Source organism: Strongylocentrotus purpuratus, unplaced genomic scaffold, assembly GCF_000002235.5.
Source record: "Strongylocentrotus purpuratus isolate Spur 01 unplaced genomic scaffold, Spur_5.0 spur5_scaffold_3, whole genome shotgun sequence".
NCBI lineage: Eukaryota > Metazoa > Echinodermata > Echinoidea > Camarodonta > Strongylocentrotidae > Strongylocentrotus > Strongylocentrotus purpuratus.
In genome coordinates, this window is record NW_022145609.1 from 6325174 (window position 1) to 6345419 (window position 20246).

The following is a 20246-nucleotide window of genomic DNA, read 5'->3' on the forward strand; positions in this document are numbered from 1 at the left end:
ATGAATATACGCTTGTTTTCGGCTTATGATTCCACTTTTATGTCAAACGTGTCACTTATAATTTACTGAGAAACAAGCCCGTAATATGAGAATGAAAGCAAAGGCATATTAAACTTGCTTATTGCAAATTATGAAATTCAACCTATGGTAAAATAAGTGTGCAAAAAACATATTTAAAACGCAAAAGCACACACGTGTACGGAGTAAAGAAATACAAATGTAAGAATAAGGAATGAGAATATAATAAAGAGATAAGACACCTCGTGAAAGATAAAAGAGGGAGTGTATGACTTGTGCTTCTACCTCTGTTTTGCTTTTATGATTTGCATACGTGATGTAACAGTGGATACATTAAGGTTTGTAACATGGTATTCGGTCTGTCTTTTAAAAGTATCCTGAAACTATTCAATCGTTCTTGACTAATATTTTACAAGTACAGTAATAAGTAAAACACACAAAACAAATTAAAACAGAACAAACATGCGATGAGTTTTTATGATGAACATGGATATTTTTATAAGTATACTTACCCCCTTGTAAAGACACGATGGCTGCAATGATGATAGTAATGAACAATGTCTCCTCGGAGCTGAACTTCATTTTAAATCAAAAAATGGATGCGATTTGATGTCAGAAGCTATTCATTTATGATTGAAAATCAAAATGTGTGTTCATAGACAGAAAGAGAAATGAACGTTGACGTGTCTCGCGCTGCAATGACCTAAAACAAACTTGAAACCTTCCGTTTTGTTTCCTGGGCTTGTTGACATTGCCTTTCCTCTTTCAGTTTGCTACATCATCCTGTCTTATTTTAGAATAAAAGTAACCGTTTCCTTCCATGTTCATGTTTCCATAGAAAAATTTAATTTATGTCTTTGGAAGACGGAGAGCCTTTTTGTGAGCGAAAGAATAACTTCTGTGTTTAATTATTTGTTTTCTGTTTGTTTTCCTGAATGCACATTTGAAGAAAATAATCATAATGATAACGACGATGTTGATGAATGATAGCAAAAGCAATAACAAAAACAATACTTACAATAATAATAACAGTAATAATGATGATAACTAAAATAATGATCGTAGTAGTAGTAATAATAATAATAACAATAATACTACAACATATTAAATTACTACTACTAATAATATTAACAAATATAATAATGAAAATAAGAAATTGGTAAACAGATAAATAATTAATAAATAAATGAATGGAATGAAATGAAATGGGTACGACATGAACATCATCCTAGGAGTAAGATATTAACAATTGTTGTCTAGTACTAACGCTCATGCTCATAGTTACTTCAGATACCTTTGATTATCATATTCTTTTTGTAGTCCACGGAATGTAAAATAGTGTATCATGACTAACAAGAATCACGGTACATTCCTCTTAGCTGACGTAATTTTGTTTCTGTTTACTACTGAGTTCCTTTCATTATGGTTTTGCTGGTGTTTTTTTAATGTTTATGTCAGGTATATGGCTTATGACATTTTTAATGACCAGCGTTTGTAAATATTTAAAGATTTTCTGTCAGGTTCGGTTTCATAATTTTCCAGCGAAATCTGTATTTAAAAACCTGCAAAAGTCTTCGAAAATATGACAAATATGATGAGGATTATATGGTTCTTCTTAGCCTATTTTAAATTTGAATTGTAATGGACAACAAGAAAGGGTATGCTTACAAAAGACCAGCTTAAAAAGTTCAGTTTTGATTACAAAAAGAAGTCATATTTCATCTTATATATCAGTTTTATTTACTCGAAACACAATTTCAGTAATAAAACAGAGGTCTTATAAATAAACATGAATACATAGTTATATTAAATTAATTGGTATTTTTGTAGAAATTGAAAAGTCAATACTAAGTTGAAATTGAATTGAGGATGTGAGATAGCCTATATAGTAATATAAAAGTTTGTTGGTTTTTGCTTCTAACACCGTTGTATTCAGTTGAGGTAAAAGATATCCCTTTCATTTTCATATTAGTACTGTCAGTTGGTAATATTGATACAAGTCGGAAGGAGGGGATTTCTGTACTTCCGTCTTTTCAGTATTGAAGATACAGGAAAGAGTTAGCTCATGTTTTTTTAAAGTAGACTGTTAGATGGCGTAGCAATGACTTAAAAAAAAAAATTACATTGAAATCGGGTTGACTGGCTAATACACATTGTTTGTCAATACTGATTTTGGTGGCAATGTGTTATTTTTCCTTTCGGATTGGCATTATGTATAACTATTAGTGAAGACATTGTAGAGGTCGGGATTATCTGTAACGTCGTGGATGCAGAGTTTTACATAATAGAACAATTCCTACAATTACATTGTTCGAAATTCACCAAAGTGATAGTACCTTATATGTGAATAGTCCGGGGACATTTTTTTTTTTTTGGGGGGGGTAGGGGGGGTAGGGGGGGGTAGGGGGGGGGGTAGGGTAAGCAAGGAGCAACCAACTACTACTAGTGAATTCCTGCCCCGGCTTAGTACGGCTGCCATAATTGTGCTCTAGCGTTTCAAGGAATTAATTCCTGCCAGGTACCCATTTTCCTCACCTTCGTCGAGTGTTGGAAATGTAGATGAATGTTTTGCCAAGGGACATTAGTGCCGCATCGAGACTCGAACCGCCAACTATGTAATCCTCAGTCTGGGTACGTATCCACTAGACCACGCGACACCCAGGCTTGTCGGAAGCAGTTTAAGGCTTTTTTTTGGGGGGGGGGATATTCCAGGCGGCTCACCTTTCAGGGGCAGTGGTGTAATGAGCAAAAACGGTTTTTTTTTTTGGGGGGGGCGCAGAAGAAAAATCTGCAACACCACCACTCTCACATGTTACATGCAGGCCCCGCGAAACGTTTTTCAAAGTGGAGTATTAACGATCAGGTAGCGAAGCGAGTGGAGCATTTATTGGCGTGGATCCAGGGGCTTTGGTAGCTTAGGGGTTCTTGGGGGGGGGGGGTCGGCGAAAATGCGTCCCCCCCCCCCCCGCTTCACTTCTAAAGTCCACATAACAAAAATGTTGTCCTGCCCCCTCATAACGTATTATCCTTGGAATGAAAAATTTCTCCAAATTTTTCCGATTTAATTATATTCCGAAAAAAATTGCGTAGATGCGTAGATGTCTTCGCTTCACTATTATAAGGTCTAAACAAAAAAGATGTATTGCCCTTTGCGACCGACCAAAAAATCTTGAAATCTACGGTCGGCTTTTTTAAAAAGTTCTGTTTTTTACCGTTTTTGGAAGAAAAACAGTTTAATGCAATACAAAACTGTAAAATATCAGCCTAAAGAGGGAGAAAAAAAAGATCAGAAGAAGAAAAGAAAAAGAAACATTTCCGACCGACCGACCGACCGACCCATGTTATGGCACTTAAAGGCCCACTGCACTACTTGTAGCTACTTGCGCCCTCTATATAACAAACAGTGCCTAATCGGTGACCACTGGTCCCCCATGATCCTCTACATGTACAAAAATTACACACACTTTTTTTTTCAATATTTTTTTAATTAGAGATTTCATTCAAAATAAATCATACAAATCAATGTAAATAATTCCATACAAATAAAGATCTTCATTTCGTTTTCATAACATAAAAAAAATATTCACAAAACAGTGAGCAAAGAAGGAGAATAATGGAATGAAATCACTAAATTTTTCTAATAGTTAATAATCACATATTGAACTTAATTACCATTATTCACGAAAAATGAAATTTTAAAAATTATTCATATTTGTATACAATGTACCCTAAGCACAACATCCCTCCTCCCCTTCTACTACTTAACCCCCCCCCCCCTCGTAAACATTCACATTCACTCGCACCTCACAAAACATACACAGATTCACACGCGCACAACACTGGAACTCCAGCCAATCATCCTCACTCAAAAGACCACACCAAAGACACTCTCATTCACACCAAACACAACACTTATCCACCCAACACATAGAACACTGTACAAATACTCCATTCACAGAACAGCACCCACCTATACATCTAACCACATACCTAACATCCTAACTCCTAACAAAAAATATCACATTCACCACTTACACACACACACACACACACGCACACGTTAATTTAGACCATGATACATCTTCTTTTTTTTTGCAGATGTTTCTGCATTATTCGAAAAGTCAAATACAAAATATTCAAGTAACAATAACAGTATGTGATATAATTGAATTACATAAAAAGTGACGAATGAAATATACCCCCCCCCCAAAAAAAATGATTACATATAATTGAAAACTTGAAAGTATGGAGGTATTAAAGTCAAAGAATCAAGATAAATGCAGAGGCCAACCATCATAAGCATGAATGCTTGAGTCGATAGCAGCCGGGAAAGGGGGAGGGGGGGATACATGACGCATCTAGTTTATACATCCACGTATAACACTATGTGCATGAATGAATATACAGTGCGTCCCAGAGAAACGAAACCGAGAATTATCCATGTTCTATCATAACTTAATCACAATTATGATTAATAAATGACACATATTTTGTAAAGCTTAGATCCTCTTTCATTTGATGCAACTCATATGATGCATATTTCACGCATGACTGATTAAAAACAGTTTAAAGAAAGGGTACCAAAAAGTCATTTGGCGAACGGTATCTGAATTTCGAAGACTTCTGCCCTTTTATATGACACCTCAATCAGGAAAAATGAGCTGGAAATAACAAAGTTCTGTTTGTTTAAAGTAATGCTTGTATTTCCATAATTTATTAAACGAATCCGTTCCACTGGCTGTCTGCCCTAACAACAAAGAAGACGAAAGACGTAATACATGGCTGATCGTCAACGAAACGGAGTTTGTTGTTTGTTGCTACGGCAGGCAGCCAGTGAAAATAAATTCGTTTAATACAAATTATGGAAATGCAGTTTAATTTCAATTTCAATTTAATCAGCCAATCATTAAAAACAACTTACAATGACACTGGAACTTGTACAATTTTACCATGATGACAGGCTATGGACCCCTGAGAAGCAGAGCTTGTAAAAGGGGCCCATTAACATACAATTATATACAAATATAATAAAAACATACTATGACAAGCAAAACAAAAAAGAGATATATGTATATTCATACTTATTACAAAAAAATTACAAATATCTTGCAAACACACTCAGCCATACTTACTCACACACACACAATGCAATGTACACTGTCGCTCATAAAGTTGGAATATTTTTGTTTTACCCCAATTTATGGAATTATTTTAAAAATAATTTAAAAATAATAGATCTAGAGAATAGTATACATTCTCAGATTGTATTGAATAATAATTTGACAATGTGTGTTTTGCGTGACTGCTAAAGCATGTGTATGCTACTATGCTTATCAACTAGGGGGCCTACGCCCTTAAGTCATAAATGACAGTAATGAGAATTAATTATTTATTTATTTATTTATTTATTTTATTTATTCAAGTCTTCTTTATACAGGGTGGCCCTTTCAATAACGAGTATTGCTCTTCCAAGGGGCCCTGTCTATACAATTAAAAACATGTAAAACATTGCACATTAATATGGTATACATACAAATAAAACCGATATACAAAGTAACTAAAATTACAACAAGAAATACGAATACAATATATGAAATATTTAAAAAAAAAAAAAAAAAAAAAAAAAAAAAAGTTTAAGAATAAATATTGCAAATGAAAGAAGAAGAAGAAGGAAAAAAAAAAGTGTTTGTCAGAGGGCGTTTTGGATACTGAGAAGCTTGCATTGCCTCTTAAAGGACAATAGGGACACACTAACACGTACATTAGGAGAGAGGTTATTCCACATGAGTGACCCTTGGTAGTGAAGGGATCTTTTGAAATAATCTGTTCGGGGAGTTTTAATGAAGAGTGGAGATTGTGCAGAATGCCTGGTATAAATAGAAATCTTTCTCGGGATAACTATTGGCTTGAGATATAAAGGCGTGAGATTATTTTGAATTTTGTACATATTTAAACAAATTTGGTAATTAATTCTTTGACGTACTGATTGCCAGGAAAGTTCAGTCAACATAGTGATGTGAGGGGTAAAAAAATCAGCTTTAAGTATGAGTCTTGCAAAACGGTTTTGTAGTTTTTGAATTCTTGAAATATGACACATTGCACTTTGTCCCCAGATAATATTGCAATAATCGATGTGCGGTAAAAACAAACTATTATAAATCATTAACAAAATACGTTTCGGTAAAAGATATTGAATACGTCTGATATAACCAATAGTTCTTGATAACTTATTACATAATGTATTAATGTGGCAGTTCCACCGTAAGCAAGAGTCAATTATCAAACCAAGATATTTAAATTCATTAACCTGTTCGAGTTTGTTGGTGTTTACATACATTTCTAGTTTCTTATTTTTCACTTTAGATTGAGTTCCAATTAACATGCATTTTGTTTTCTTTACATTAAGGGTTAACCGATTATCATCAATCCATGCAAGGATTTTATTCAGTGCTAGCTGTAACTCTTTCTGGACAAGAGAACATGATTTCCCTCGACAAAATATAGCGGTATCGTCAGCGTACACACATAGTTTAAAAGAATTACCAAATTTAATATTACATGCATCATTAATGAATATAGAGAACAATAGAGGCGATATCATACTCCCTTGCGGGACACCTTTCGATATAGGTCTAAAATTGGAAAGACTATCGTTCACCTTAACACATTGTTCACGGTCATGTAAATAATTAGAAAACCAAATAGCCTCTGTTTCTTTTACACCATACGTTGATAATTTAGATAAAAGTAGTTCATGAGAAACAGAATCGAATGCACTTTTCAGATCAATGAAAACAACTCCGGTCACCAAGCCTTCTTCTATGTTACGTAACAAGTATTCATTTACATCAATTAAAACGCTATTTGTTGAGTGCAGTGGGCGAAAGCCAGATTGGAGTGAACTCAATAGTTCATTGTCAATAAAATACTTGTATAGTTGAGAATGTACAGCCTTTTCTAGAATTTTCATTATATGCGGAAGAACCGATATAGGTCTATAGTTAAAAATCTCTTGTTTACTCCCGTTTTTATATAAAGGGGTAACTCTTGCTTTTTTCCATTCTTTCGGAATACAACCTGTACGAAGGGAGGTATTAAAGATATGAGTGATTACTTCACAGATAAAAGCACCCCCTTCTTTCAAGAGGAATGGGTGTAAGGAGTCAAGGCCCGGTGATTTCTTTGTACTTAGACTATTCAGTTCTTTAAACACGTAATCTTCCGTCACATATTTAAACTTGAACGTTTCAAAAGTGCAGTGACTTTCTTCAGACGTATCACTGGATGAATCATCACTTTGAGGTGTAAAATGTTCATTAAACAAATTAGCAACTTTAAACGGTTCAGTTTCTATTTTATCAGTGACTGTATCGTGAATTGCTAATCGATTGTTATTAACAGAGGGGGAAAATTCTCTCAAAGTTTTCCAAGTATTTTTAGAGTTAGATTTATTGATATCGAATTGATGTAGATAATAGTCTTTCTTAAGTTTTTTATTCCAATTATTTAATTTATTCCTAGCAACTTGAAAACGTTTCCAGATGGACGTATCATTTTTATCTTTGTTACCATGTTTACCATCAAATCGCTCTTTAAGATAATCTCGTTCTCTTGAGAGAGAAATGTAATCATCAGTTATCCATGGGGAAGGGTTCTGTCGTTGCCTAACGGAAACTATAGGTGCATGCTTATCACAAAGTTTCACAAACAAATTTACAAATATACTCCATTTGCTATCAATATTAGTGGTATCATAAATATCATTCCAATTCAGTAATCCACCTTCATCCAAAAACTTTTCCCGGTCGAAGTTACGAAATGAACGAAACCGTTTGATAGTTGGGGTAGTATGTACTTTCTGAGTTTTAACATCAACGAAGATCAGAGAATGGTCACTAAGTCCCATTGAAACAACATCGTGATTGAAGTTGTTTTTCTCCAAAGGCAGTAAAATCAAATCAATACATGTTCTACTCGTATTTGTAATTCTGGTTGGTTCGCTAATAATTTGCTTTAATTGCAGATAGGTGCACATATTTTTCAATTTGGATGAAAGTGGGTTAATAGTAAGCATATTACAATTGAAATCTCCAAGAACAATAATATTCGAATTAGAATGTAAAGCTTTCTCCAACTGAAGTTCTGCTTTAGAAAAGAAATCAGTAGATGAATTTGGAGGCCTGTAAACTATAGCTATTAGATATAATTGTGAGTGTTTTAATCTCACTTCGAACCATAATATCTCAAGATCTTCTTGCTCTAGATCTTTCCTGCGATTATATATCAAATTTGAGTTAATATAACAAGCAACGCCTCCACCAGATGTATTTCTATCATTCCTTTCTACATTGGAACCACCTATATATAGTTCAGAATCTTGGATTGAATCATCTATCCAAGTTTCAGATAAACCAAGTATATCAAAGGGGTTATTATACAACATATCTTTTACATGGTCAAACTTCCCCCTTATGCTACGAATATTCAAATGGGCTACAGTGAAACTTTTTCTATTTAATTCCAATATTCTTGATGTTGGAATTTTATCTAAATGAATATTATTTGGGTTATCGTTAATCTGAAAATTACACGTCTCTTCAAAATCATCTGAATTAAACGGCAGTTCTTTAAACAAACAAATATCGCATATCCAGTCAGCATCTGACTTAAAAAAGTTATTATCTAGAGATGAACACTTTAGATGGATCCACTTTTTACAGAGATGGCATAATACTGCATTTTGATTATTATAAACTGATTTCAAACATGATATACAAGAATATTTCTTACCCATTGGAAAGATCTGCTGAGTTTTGTAAAATGCGGAAAAGTTTATAGGGTTTCAATATCATTATCACAACGAATTGTTACTTTCCGGTCATCTTTCGTGAGGGCTGTGATTCGGCCGTCTGAGGTCCATGTTTTCTGTACGTTGTCATGTTTTCTTGCTTTGTACAACAGATGAGATCGTTTTGCTGTTAGGTCTTCGTGGATATAGATCTTGGTAGGGCGAAGCTTCGCTCGAGTGCGGTAAACCTGGTCCCTGGCGTTGTATCTTGCAAACTTTACTATGATGACTCTGGGAGAGGTATCACCTTCTTTGGTGTCTCGTGGCGTTATCCGATGAGATCGGGCACTAATATAGCACATCGACACGGTTTTGATCCTTGGGCCTCACAGTTATGAGGCCATTGTTTTGTCACTGAACCTTGACTGTACGCAGCGGGGCTAGGGTAGGGGGCAGTTTCCATAAATATAAAAAACACAGAAAATGCAATAAATTTGCAATAATCTATTGCATTTTTCACCGGTCCCCAACATACAAAAAAATCATCTGGACGGCCATGCATTATGGCTCAAGGCATGGGCACACAGAGGATTTGTTTATGTTGGAAACTGGGGTAAAATGTAATAAATAACTAAAAATGTATTGCATTTTCTTTGTGTTTTTTTATTTATGGAAACTGTCCCCTACCCTAGCCCCCGATGCGTACAGTCATGGTTCAGTGACAAAGCAATGGCCTCGTAACTGTGAGGCCCCGGGATCAAAACCGTGTCGATGTGCTATATTAGTGCCCTTTTGTGGGGCATTAATCTTCATTACTGTCATTTATGACTTAAGGGCGTAGGTCCCCTAGTTGATAAGCATAGTAGCATACACATGCTTTAGCAGTCACGCAAAACACATATTCTCAAATTATTATTCAATAAAATCTGAGAATGTATACTATCATCTAGATCTATTATTTTTAAATTATTTTTAAAATAATTCCATAAATTGGGGTAAAACAAAAATATTCCAACTATATGAGCGACAGTGTACTTTAAACCATATTTAAAGCATACAGTTTGCGAACTCCAGCCAAATTTTGTACCCAAATGTTGTCTGGAGTTCGTGCGACATGCACAAATGTGTCGTACGTACCAATTTAGTGCGATTCCAAGTGAAAATTGTTGCTATTTCTAGTATTTTCGCTAAATGTTGTGTCTGAAACAAGTTGCAAGCTGTTGCAGCCCAATGTGATACTAGCTCTACATCCATTCCTTGTGCGATGTCACTTATTGCGTGTCAAAGGTCACGCGTGTCGTTGACGCAGTCCGGGGTCATACACAGTCGCGTACGCAGGATTTTTTCAAGGGGGGGGTTTTAACATTTATAAATCGGGCCGAAAATTTCGCAACGACTCAGCCAGCCGCTGAATAAGCGGGGGGGGGGGGGGGGGGGGGTAAGAGGACACTTTTTTTTCTTTTTTTTTTGTCTCGAAATTTGAAAATTTGACATTTTGCTCCGTTGGGGGGGGGGGGGGTAAGGTCACCTTTTTTAGGTCAACTATGGGAGTATTTTTTTTTTTTTTTTTTTTTTTTTTTGGGGGGGGGGGGTTTACACACATAAAATACCAAAGGGGGGGTTTAACCCCCACCCCCCCCCCCCCCCCCCCCCCCTGCGTACGCGCCTGGTCATACATGACGCCTCACGTGCAAACTGAATAACTACTTTCGAACTCCAGATGACATATCTACGTATTCCAATTTCTCTGGATCATCGATGTCAGAGTAAACCCCTTCTTGGATGTTGCTGATCCCCATTCCTCTGAAGCCCTGGTAGGCATGTTGCCTGACTGCACTCGGTTGAGGCAGCTCGTAATCATGGTTCTGTGGATCGCCTGCTCCTCCTGGGTCAACACGTACACGAGTCATGTCCTCCTTCTTCTGCTTCCGCTTGCTGCATGGTTGATTTAGAAATGACAGACAGAAATAGTTGTTAATCATCATTATCATTATCATCATCATCTTCGTAATTACCACCATTAGTGCTATTACTTTTAATATCATATTCGGAATTTTCAAATACTATGAGCAGGGAGGTGTTTACATACCCTGCTATAAGTGTAAAAAAAACAGGTTTAAGAAAATTGTAATTTTAAGGTCTTTGAGGAATACAAGAATGGTATTTTACTTCATAATTATTATGCAGATATTCGGGTTTATGATAATATGATACTTGTTACTCTTTTACCTAAAAATGTCTTTTTGCAATGCAGACTGCATGTACAAGAGCATTAGATTGGAAACAACTCTGTTGTATAAACTAGTTAACAGTAGGAATTAAAACGATTTCAATTTTTTTTTAATATTTCAAATCCACGTTCTGCATTTAAAACATTTTCGAAAAGGGCATTACTCTTATGCGAGAAAATAAAATGGATTTCATTCTTACCATAAAATCACCATGGCAATAGCAAGTATGATGTTTCCCAAGAATGATATCACCAATAAAACCATCATCCACACAGCAGTATTTTCCTTTAGGTGCCGACTCTCTGCAACATTGAACAGATAAGCGTTAATCACCTAGATTCATCAGCTCATTGCCTATTGCAGAATAGACCTATTGCTAAAACAAAGAATGCTATAAATGTTTATAGAGACATTTTATATTTTGATATCACTGGCCCTAAGTCCTTTTGGTTCCCTTTGTCATAGATCCTAGGCTGCGCATAATCGCAATGTAGGATAGTGCTTGGACCTGATTAAGAAGTTTTGTTAGTTGATCTAGGACAATTCCATGATTGTCATTAGGGCGAGGGTAATTGTAGGAGCATTGCGTCATCGTAGTCAATAATTATTAAAGGATCCGACATTTTTACTCGACGAAATTATTTAACCCTAAAAAGGCCGGGCTATTTGAGGTCCTAGTACGGCAATTTGTTTTCCCCTACGAACTGTGACTTTTTATCAGCCTCCCCTTAATAGCTCGGCCGTGAAGCGGCCGATCTCCGCGAAAATTTGCACGCATGTCAAGTGAAATGTATAAAATAATATGATAATTTCAATTTTTTGAAAAATTTACTTATTTGCATATTTATGGTAATTTATGCAAATAAGGTCATGAAATCACATTTTCACCCATAAATCATATATTATTCATATTTAAGCATTCTTTTTTCACTACATATATTCATTAGACCATTTGGAATAAAAATACGACAAAAAAATTTGGAAGAGCCAGCTTATTCCTTATGTTATCTCTTGTTTTGATAATTTCTTATGTATTTCATTGTTTTTTTAATTTATGCATTTTATTGTTTTTGTTGTTTTATTTCATTTCTTACTACAATTCAACTATATTGACTCCCAAAACAACCACCTAAACTTTAAACAAGACCCAATAACCAATTTTTTAAGAAAAATGACATTTCAATATGTTTTGTACACAAATCACAAAAATGAGCGATTTTAGGGCTGACATGCAAAGACAAAAGGTCATGTGACCTTGTAACTGTAGGTCCAATTTCAACAATTTTTTTTTAAAGATGCGCAAGACTCGAAAGAAAAAAGTCGGCGAGCGGCGGGGCGCCATTCATATGCGTTCCCGAGCAATCGGGATAATCGTGGAGGGGGGGGGGGCATAATGGCCCCGGCCTTATTAGGGTTAAAAGGTCCTCCTAGCCTCCAACAGGGCCATCGACAAGAGGCTACCCGCCTCCCTACTCCGGCTCCTCGCTCAGTGCAAGAGGGGGGGGGGGCGGTTGTAGCCGCGCCTGGTTGTAGGGGCAATAGTGTAAGGGTAAGAGTCGGGATAAGACTAATGGCTATTGTCAATTGGACGCACGACCGACTGCCATATCCGCTTACCGACATAGGACTATTGAGGCTAAGACTATTACATTTTTAGCTGATAGTTGGATGTTTCTGTTGGTCCAATTAATCCAATCACCACTCACCGAGGGTAGGAGTCGTAACAGTCACAAGTGGACTTCTTGGTCCTTCTCCGCCGAGACCTTCTCGGACGGCAGATACACTAACATTGTATTCTGTTCCTAGTTCCAACTCAGTCAATACAAATTCCATTATTCGTTGAAGATCGCCCTCTCCCGCACTCGAGTCGATGCTACCAACCACTGTCCATTCCTCTTCCTTAGTTTGCTGATAGATAAGGTAACCAACAACTGGTCCGTCGCCGGAGTCCAGAAAAGGTATCCAAGAGCTCCAGGAGACAGTGACTGATGATGACGTGCTGATCTCTCCGACAGTTGGGCCGGATGGTAGCTCTGGTAAAGCTGGAAATGATAAAGCTATCAAGTTAATATGTGTAAAGTACCTATATGTTATGAGAAAAACACACCAGCAAAGAAACCAACAAATAAAACAAGTTAAAATATACTCAATCTGTAATAAAAAATCTTAGGGCCTATTCTAAATTGACTTATTGAAGCTGCAAATACGTTGCATTCTTAAGTAGGTATTTCGGATAATGTTCATGCATATTCATTGTGTATGTTGTTATTCACTATTTACATTTAATATACAAAATCACTAAATCAGTTTAAATATGGTAAGAATTGGTTTGAACTAAATATTACCGTAAAAATCTAAGACAGGAGAAAAAGTAGCCAGTGAAAATGATCCATCTTTGTCCGGCAGTTCACCTGCGTAGCAGAAGATTCGGTCATCTTCGTTCACATTGTCAAGAAGGAAACTATTATTACGGAATTCACCGTCAAGATTCGTTGATGAGAAGGAAATCGGTTTCGACGAGGAGAGATTTTGACCAATGGATATCGTGACGTTATCAGGAGACAGCGTTTCTCCTTCGATTTCGACGTCGACAGCGCAGTAGACATTAGCGAAACCGGGATTAGTTCGAGGGGTCGTGAGATGGAAATTATCTGTAGGATGAGATACAAGAAAGAATGGGAGTGGTAGAAAGGCAATAAAATACCAAATCTAGCAACATATATATGACAGTAAATGACAACATTTTCATAAGGACCACTCTAACCCAACTAACATAGCCTTTCAAAACATGAATACACCTCTATTTATTAATGTGCCAGCCTCCGATTTGTCTGAAAATATCTATATTGACGAACAAATGATAATAACCATCCATTTTTCACAGATCTCACGCTTGCTGGGCTACGCCCCTCAAAAAAGGTAATACTGTCACGTGGCTTGATGATGCATTTGACGTCTCTGCGGGAATGTCCTTGTATTTGTCTTCAGGATCTTACAATCACATAGTAATTCATAATTAGGCATGACGAAATGGCCAGAAACATTCTATGGTTATCAAGTGCCTATTAGTTTTTCGGATAAATGTCTCTTTTTTTAATTAATATTATAGTTCGCCCTTTTACCGAGAAGTCGCAAGCAGACGCTTTTTGCTTAGACTCGTACCACAGTTTTGCGTGCACGTTCTTGTCAGTCTGACGTCAGTTTCCTTTAGAGCACAAACTATCAAACGAGTGGGCAAAGAGTCTACGGTGTTTATTTTTATCATTATTATGTTTTTGGCATTCGTGCTTTTAGACACTTGCGGCTTAGTTTCGTTTTTTCAATGCTATGGCTGGAATCTACCGATACTATCAAGCATAGGCGCCGGAAGTGGGGGGGGGGGGGGCAATTGCCCCCCCCCCAAACAAAAAAGTGGGAGGGGGGGCAAAACGCATTTTTGCCACCCCAAAACGCCCCCCCTCCAAAAAAAAAAAAAAAGCAGTAAAGGAGTAAACATGGTTTGTATTTTTAACCCCAAAGAACATAAGATTAACAAAAAGCTGAATTAAAACACATATACAATTCCATTCAAAGAAAAGGAAAGTTCACAGGAATTTAATTTCATAAACATTGCGCATGCCACCTATACGGTATGTATCAATGTAGGTCTTTATAATAGCGATACGCGCATATCGTGGACATATTGTGCGAGAATGGGAAAACGTGTCTGTTTTTTTGTTATAGGGGTGAGAAGACATGAGCCCCTGAACGCTGGCGTACTGAGAGGGGGGGGGGGTGTATTTCTTATTCGATACCAGTGACTTACAAAATTAAAGTTACTGTTATGACATGATTTTCCGGTATTTGTTTTGTAATTAATACCTTTTTATGCGTTTGTTGGAAAATAAGAAATTCCCAAATTACAGTCGGGCGAAAAAATACGCTTATTTAGAAGCCTTTATGTCATGGTCTGCAAAGTGGCTGGGCTCGAGCCCCCCCCCCCCCCCCCCCTCCCCCTCCCCCCTCACTTTTTGAAAAAGTATGTGAAAGAGAAAAAGAAAGAAAGACGGAGAGAAAAAATAAGTGACCTGCCAATGTCACAAATAAGGTATAAAAAATGCTCATCTGACCGTAATTAAATGCCTCAAACCCCAGAGCTTACGGGGGGCTCCGCCCCCGAGCCCCACCAAGTGCCCTAAGGCGGTCCCCTGGATGCTCATCTGACCGTAATTAAATACCTAAAACCCCTGAGCTTCCGGGGGCTCTGCCCCCTGGATGCTCATCTGACCGTAATTAAATACCTAAAAACCCCGAGCTTCCGGGGGTTATGCCCCCTGGAACCCCACCAAGGGCCCTAAGGCGGGCCCCTGGATGCTCAACTGACCGTAATTAAATACCCAAAACCGCTGAGCTTCCGGGGGCTCTGCCCCCTGGACCCCACCAAGGGCCCTAAGGCGGGCCCCTGGATGCTCATCTGACCGTAATTAAATACCCAAAACCCCTGAGATTCCGGGGGCTCTGCCCCCTGGACCCCACCAAGGGCCCTAAGGCGGGCCCCTGGATGCTCATCTGACCGTAATTAAATACCCAAAACCCCTGAGCTTCCGGGGGCTATGCCCCCTGGACCCCACCTAGGGCCCTAAGGCGGCCCCTGGATGCTCATCTGACCGTAATTAAATACCTAAAACCCCTGAGATTCCGGGGGCTCTGCCCCCTGGACCCCACCAAGGGCCCTAAGGCGGGCCCCTGGATGCTCATCTGACCGTAATTAAATACCCAAAACCCCTGAGCTTCCGGGGGCTCTGCCCCCTGGACCCCACCTAGGGCCCTAAGGCGGGCCCCTGGATGCTCATCTGACCGTAATTAAATACCCAAAACCCCTGAGCTTCCGGGGGCTCTGCCCCCTGGACCCCACCTAGGGCCCTAAGGCGGCCCCTGGATGGTCATCTGACCGTAATTAAATACTTAAAACCCCTGAGATTCCGGGGGCTCTGCCCCCTGGACCCCACCAAGTGCCCTAAGGCGGTCCCCTGGATGCTCATCTGACCGTAATTAAATACCTAAAACCCCTGAGCTTCCGGGGGCTCTGCCCCCTGGATGCTCATCTGACCGTAATTAAATACCTAAAAACCCCGAGCTTCCGGGGGTTATGCCCCCTGGAACCCCACCAAGGGCCCTAAGGCGGGCCCCTGGATGCTCAACTGACCGTAATTAAATACCCAAAACCGCTGAGCTTCCGGGGGCTCTGCCCCCTGGACCCCACCAAGGGCCCTAAGGCGGGCCCCTGGATGCTCATCTGACCGTAATTAAATACCCAAAACCCCTGAGATTCCGGGGGCTCTGCCCCCTGGACCCCACCAAGGGCCCTAAGGCGGGCCCCTGGATGCTCATCTGACCGTAATTAAATACCCAAAACCCCTGAGCTTCCGGGGGCTATGCCCCTGGACCCCACCTAGGGCCCTAAGGCGGCCCCTGGATGCTCATCTGACCGTAATTAAATACCTAAAACCCCTGAGATTCCGGGGGCTCTGCCCCCTGGACCCCACCAAGGGCCCTAAGGCGGGCCCCTGGATGCTCATCTGACCGTAATTAAATACCCAAAACCCCTGAGCTTCCGGGGCTCTGCCCCCTGGACCCCACCTAGGGCCCTAAGGCGGGCCCCTGGATGCTCATCTGACCGTAATTAAATACCCAAAACCCCTGAGCTTCCGGGGGCTCTGCCCCCTGGACCCCACCTAGGGCCCTAAGGCGGCCCCTGGATGGTCATCTGACCGTAATTAAATACTTAAAACCCCTGAGATTCCGGGGGCTCTGCCCCCTGGACCCTACCAAGGGCCCTAAGGCGGGCCCCTGGATGCTCATCTGACCGTAATTAAATACCCAAAACCCCTGAGCTTCCGGGGGCTCTGCCCCTGGACCCCACCTAGGGCCCTAAGGCGGCCCCTGGATGCTCATCTGACCGTAATTAAATACCCAAAACCCCTGAGCTTCCGGGGCTCTGCTCCCTGGACCCCACCTAGGGCCCTAAGGCGGCCCCTGGATGCTCATCTGACCGTAATAAAATACCCAAAATCCCTGAGCTTCCGGGGGCTCTGCCCCCTGGACCCCACCTAGGGCCCTAAGGCGGCCCCTGGATGCCCATCTGACCGTAATTAAATACCTAAAACCCCTGAGATTCCGGGGGCTCTGCCCCCTGGACCCCACCAAGGGCTCTAAGGCAGCCCCTGGATGCTCACCTGACCGTCACGGTATAGCTTCTGGGGGCTCTCCCCCTTCCCCTGGATCACGTCAATGGCCTTAAAGAGGGACCCTGGGTGCTCATCTAACCGTAATTAAATACCTAAAATCTCAGAGCTTCCAGGGGCTCAGCCCCTTGACTCCCTGCCGAGGCTCACGCCCTGGACCCCACGCCAATTTACGCTCTACCTGATCGTTAATACTCCACTTTGAAAAACACTCCGCGGGACCTGTATGTAACGTGTAAGACTGGTGGTGATGCAGATTTTTCTTCTGTTCCCCCCTCCCCTTCCGAACGTTTTTTCTCATTACGTCAATGCCCCTGGAAGATGAGCCCCCTGGAATGTTTGCCCCCCCCCCCCCCCAATCCCAAACTGCTTCCGGCGCGCCTGCTATCAAGCCACCAAGAAAGGATTGGGATGCAGAAAAAGAGGAGAAAACTGAAGACTGCAGCTGAGAAAAGGTAAAATTGAGGGTGATTTTCCACTTAAAATACTAAATTGTTAGGACTCAAGATCAAGAGTTTCAGTTTAAACCGCTCGTTGTCACTCCGATATGCACGATGCACTTCCAATTTCACCGTACGTACGTGCGCATGAACGCATTAGGGACTTTTAGATTTGCACGAAGACTATGTGGATTGCTACGGTCGACGTCCTTTTACTGCACTGCCTTGAATGGACGTCACAAGTATCAGTCCACGCAAATCTAAAAGTCCATATTGACTCTACTGACCTCTACCGCGTGCGAGCCACAGAACTCTAAAATTTTAGTTCTGTGGTGCGAGCCCACTTCAAGCATTAGCACGGGCGGGAATGGGCGATGATCCGTCCAGGTGGTAGAGGTTATGGCGCGCCGTTTGACCAATAACTCAGATAAACATTGTTTATCACCGATAAACACTGTTTATCGAGCGATAAACACTGTTTATCGGCTATAAACATTGTTTATCGACCGATAAACACTTTTTATCAATAAACATATTTCGCCGGGAGTAGGCGCTTTTCCAAGTTGCACTCAAAGAGATTTGATCATACATAGTATGTCCTCCGAATGAGGACTAGAGGGGCAACTGAATTGTTAACTTTGACATTCCATAGGTTTTGCATGGGATGCACTATTATTTGTGCCATTTGAACAATATTGGAGGGTCAATGTTTATTCATGAGCAATGACTTACAAAATATGCCAATTACTCTTTGTTGATTGGCCATCAGCAGCATTTGTTTACAATAATGATAATGTTAATTATAATGATGATAGCTGATAACAACAACAATAATGATAATATTACTACTAACAACAATAATGTCATGTTAAAAACGACCTATGGGCCTCCCCCATCTCCTCTCTATTGTAGAACATATTTGCATAAACTTTTGCCCTGCTTATTCTCTTAATATATTTCCTCCTTCTTCCTCATTAGGAAAGATGATCAAATCTATCTCGCTGCTGCCAGATCTAAAAAAATTACAAGGTCGGACACCAATTATTCAATCATACATAAGACTGCACCAGCATCATCACACCTCAGTCATACATCATTATGATTACAGAGTGCCATCATAATTACCACCATCATCACATATCTTTCACAAAGTAAGAAAATGAAAAGAAACGAATTAAGCAGCAGTACTAAGCCTTTTTATCAACATTGATGAACTCATTTATCAACAATTTTTTCCTATAATGACCTTTTTAAATGCAACATAACATTATATTAAATCGAGACAAGGAAAATAACGCATGAATGGGGGAGGGGGGGATGCTGCTTTTCTTAATAAATTTAGAAATTTGAATATTTTAGAATAAAATCCATATGATTAATTCAATTATCAACATGCTTTAGAAAGCACAGGTATTTACTGAGTTTTTACGAGTACTTGTTATCATGACATTATTGTTTTTTTTATAAATGTAATGCTTCCTGGGATAAAATTTCAATAGTTTGAACATATTTGTGGCTTACAAGATATTACATACATATTTGCTGGTTCCAAGATTTTTTCTGACTTGTTTTTCAATTACAGATCGATCAATCGATCTCATTTACTGGGTGTAAGCCACACATATGTTCAAACGACATTATTGTTGTTATTAATACTATTACTTTATACCATTATTATTGTTGTTCATCAGATTTTATCATTATAATTATCCATAATGTATCGTTATTAGAACTGTAAAACATTTTGTTGAATCTACAAACAGTACTAGGCGTCTTTAGGCGTTGCTCATGAATAAACATTGACCTCCAAAATCGTTCAAAAAATAATGCATCCCGATCCCATGCAAACCTATAGAATGTCAAAGGTCACAATTTAGCTGCCCCTCTAGTCCTGCTCCGGAGGACATACTATATGTATGATTGAATCTCTTTGAGTGCAACTTGGAAAAGCATCCACTCCCGACCAAATACAAATAACTCTGCTTTTCGATAAACAGTGTTTATCGAATATTGATAAATGTGATTTGACTCACAAATTCCTTTCTGGCAAATCAAGTTTTCGTCAGCTGTACAGTTGAAATCGTTCCATTTTCCATGTCTGTTTCTTATTGCGCTCGACAATAGGCAAGCACAATTTTCATCTCCAGGATCTGCATCATTGTTCGGTTCCTCTTGCGCCCAACCATCGTATCTAATATAAAACAAAGAAAAAAATGCATGACAATTGCAATAACAATGAAATACCCAGGCTTGAGCTAATACTATTAATGGTTTTGTAGACTATTCACCCTGTGCATAAGGTACCTTTGAATGGTTTTAGACCAAATTCAAAGGTATCGCGCGCACACAATTCCACCGACCAACGAATGAAATCTGTGCATCATCTGTTTTTATAAAATGGGGCCCCCAAAATCGTCAAATATACAAAAATCCGTTATTTTGGAGATTTACCGGGTGCATGGCAAATCATGTTTTCCGGTAATTACCGGACGCATGGTTTTGCCATAGCCATGCTTTCCGGTAATTACCGAAAAGCATGATTTCA

The 20246-nt window shown here is 39.4% G+C and overlaps 1 protein-coding gene across 1 annotated transcript; it reads right to left on the reverse strand.

Moving 5' to 3' along the window:
- Nucleotides 1–10482: 10482 nt before the first annotated feature.
- Nucleotides 10483–19887, reverse strand: LOC115928774. Its single transcript, XM_030996668.1, has 5 exons — nucleotides 19821–19887; nucleotides 13383–13688; nucleotides 12744–13079; nucleotides 11237–11339; nucleotides 10483–10741 (listed from the first exon to the last, which is right to left on the reverse strand). Exons 1-5 carry the CDS (start codon nucleotides 19885–19887, stop codon nucleotides 10510–10512), a joined length of 1044 nt encoding a protein of 347 aa, XP_030852528.1. The 3' UTR covers nucleotides 10483–10509.
- Between the last annotated feature and the right edge of the window lie 359 nt (nucleotides 19888–20246).

Coding starts and splice junctions, on each gene's coding strand:
- LOC115928774 (XM_030996668.1), bottom strand. CDS start 19,887: ATGGTTGGGCGCAAGAGGAACCGAACAATGATGCAGATCCTGGAGATG. Junction 13,080..13,382: donor TCCTGTCTTAGATTTTTACG/GTAATATTTAGT, acceptor TATCATTTCCAG/CTTTACCAGAGCTACCATCC. Junction 11,340..12,743: donor TGTTACGACTCCTACCCTCG/GTGAGTGGTGAT, acceptor TCAATGTTGCAG/AGAGTCGGCACCTAAAGGAA.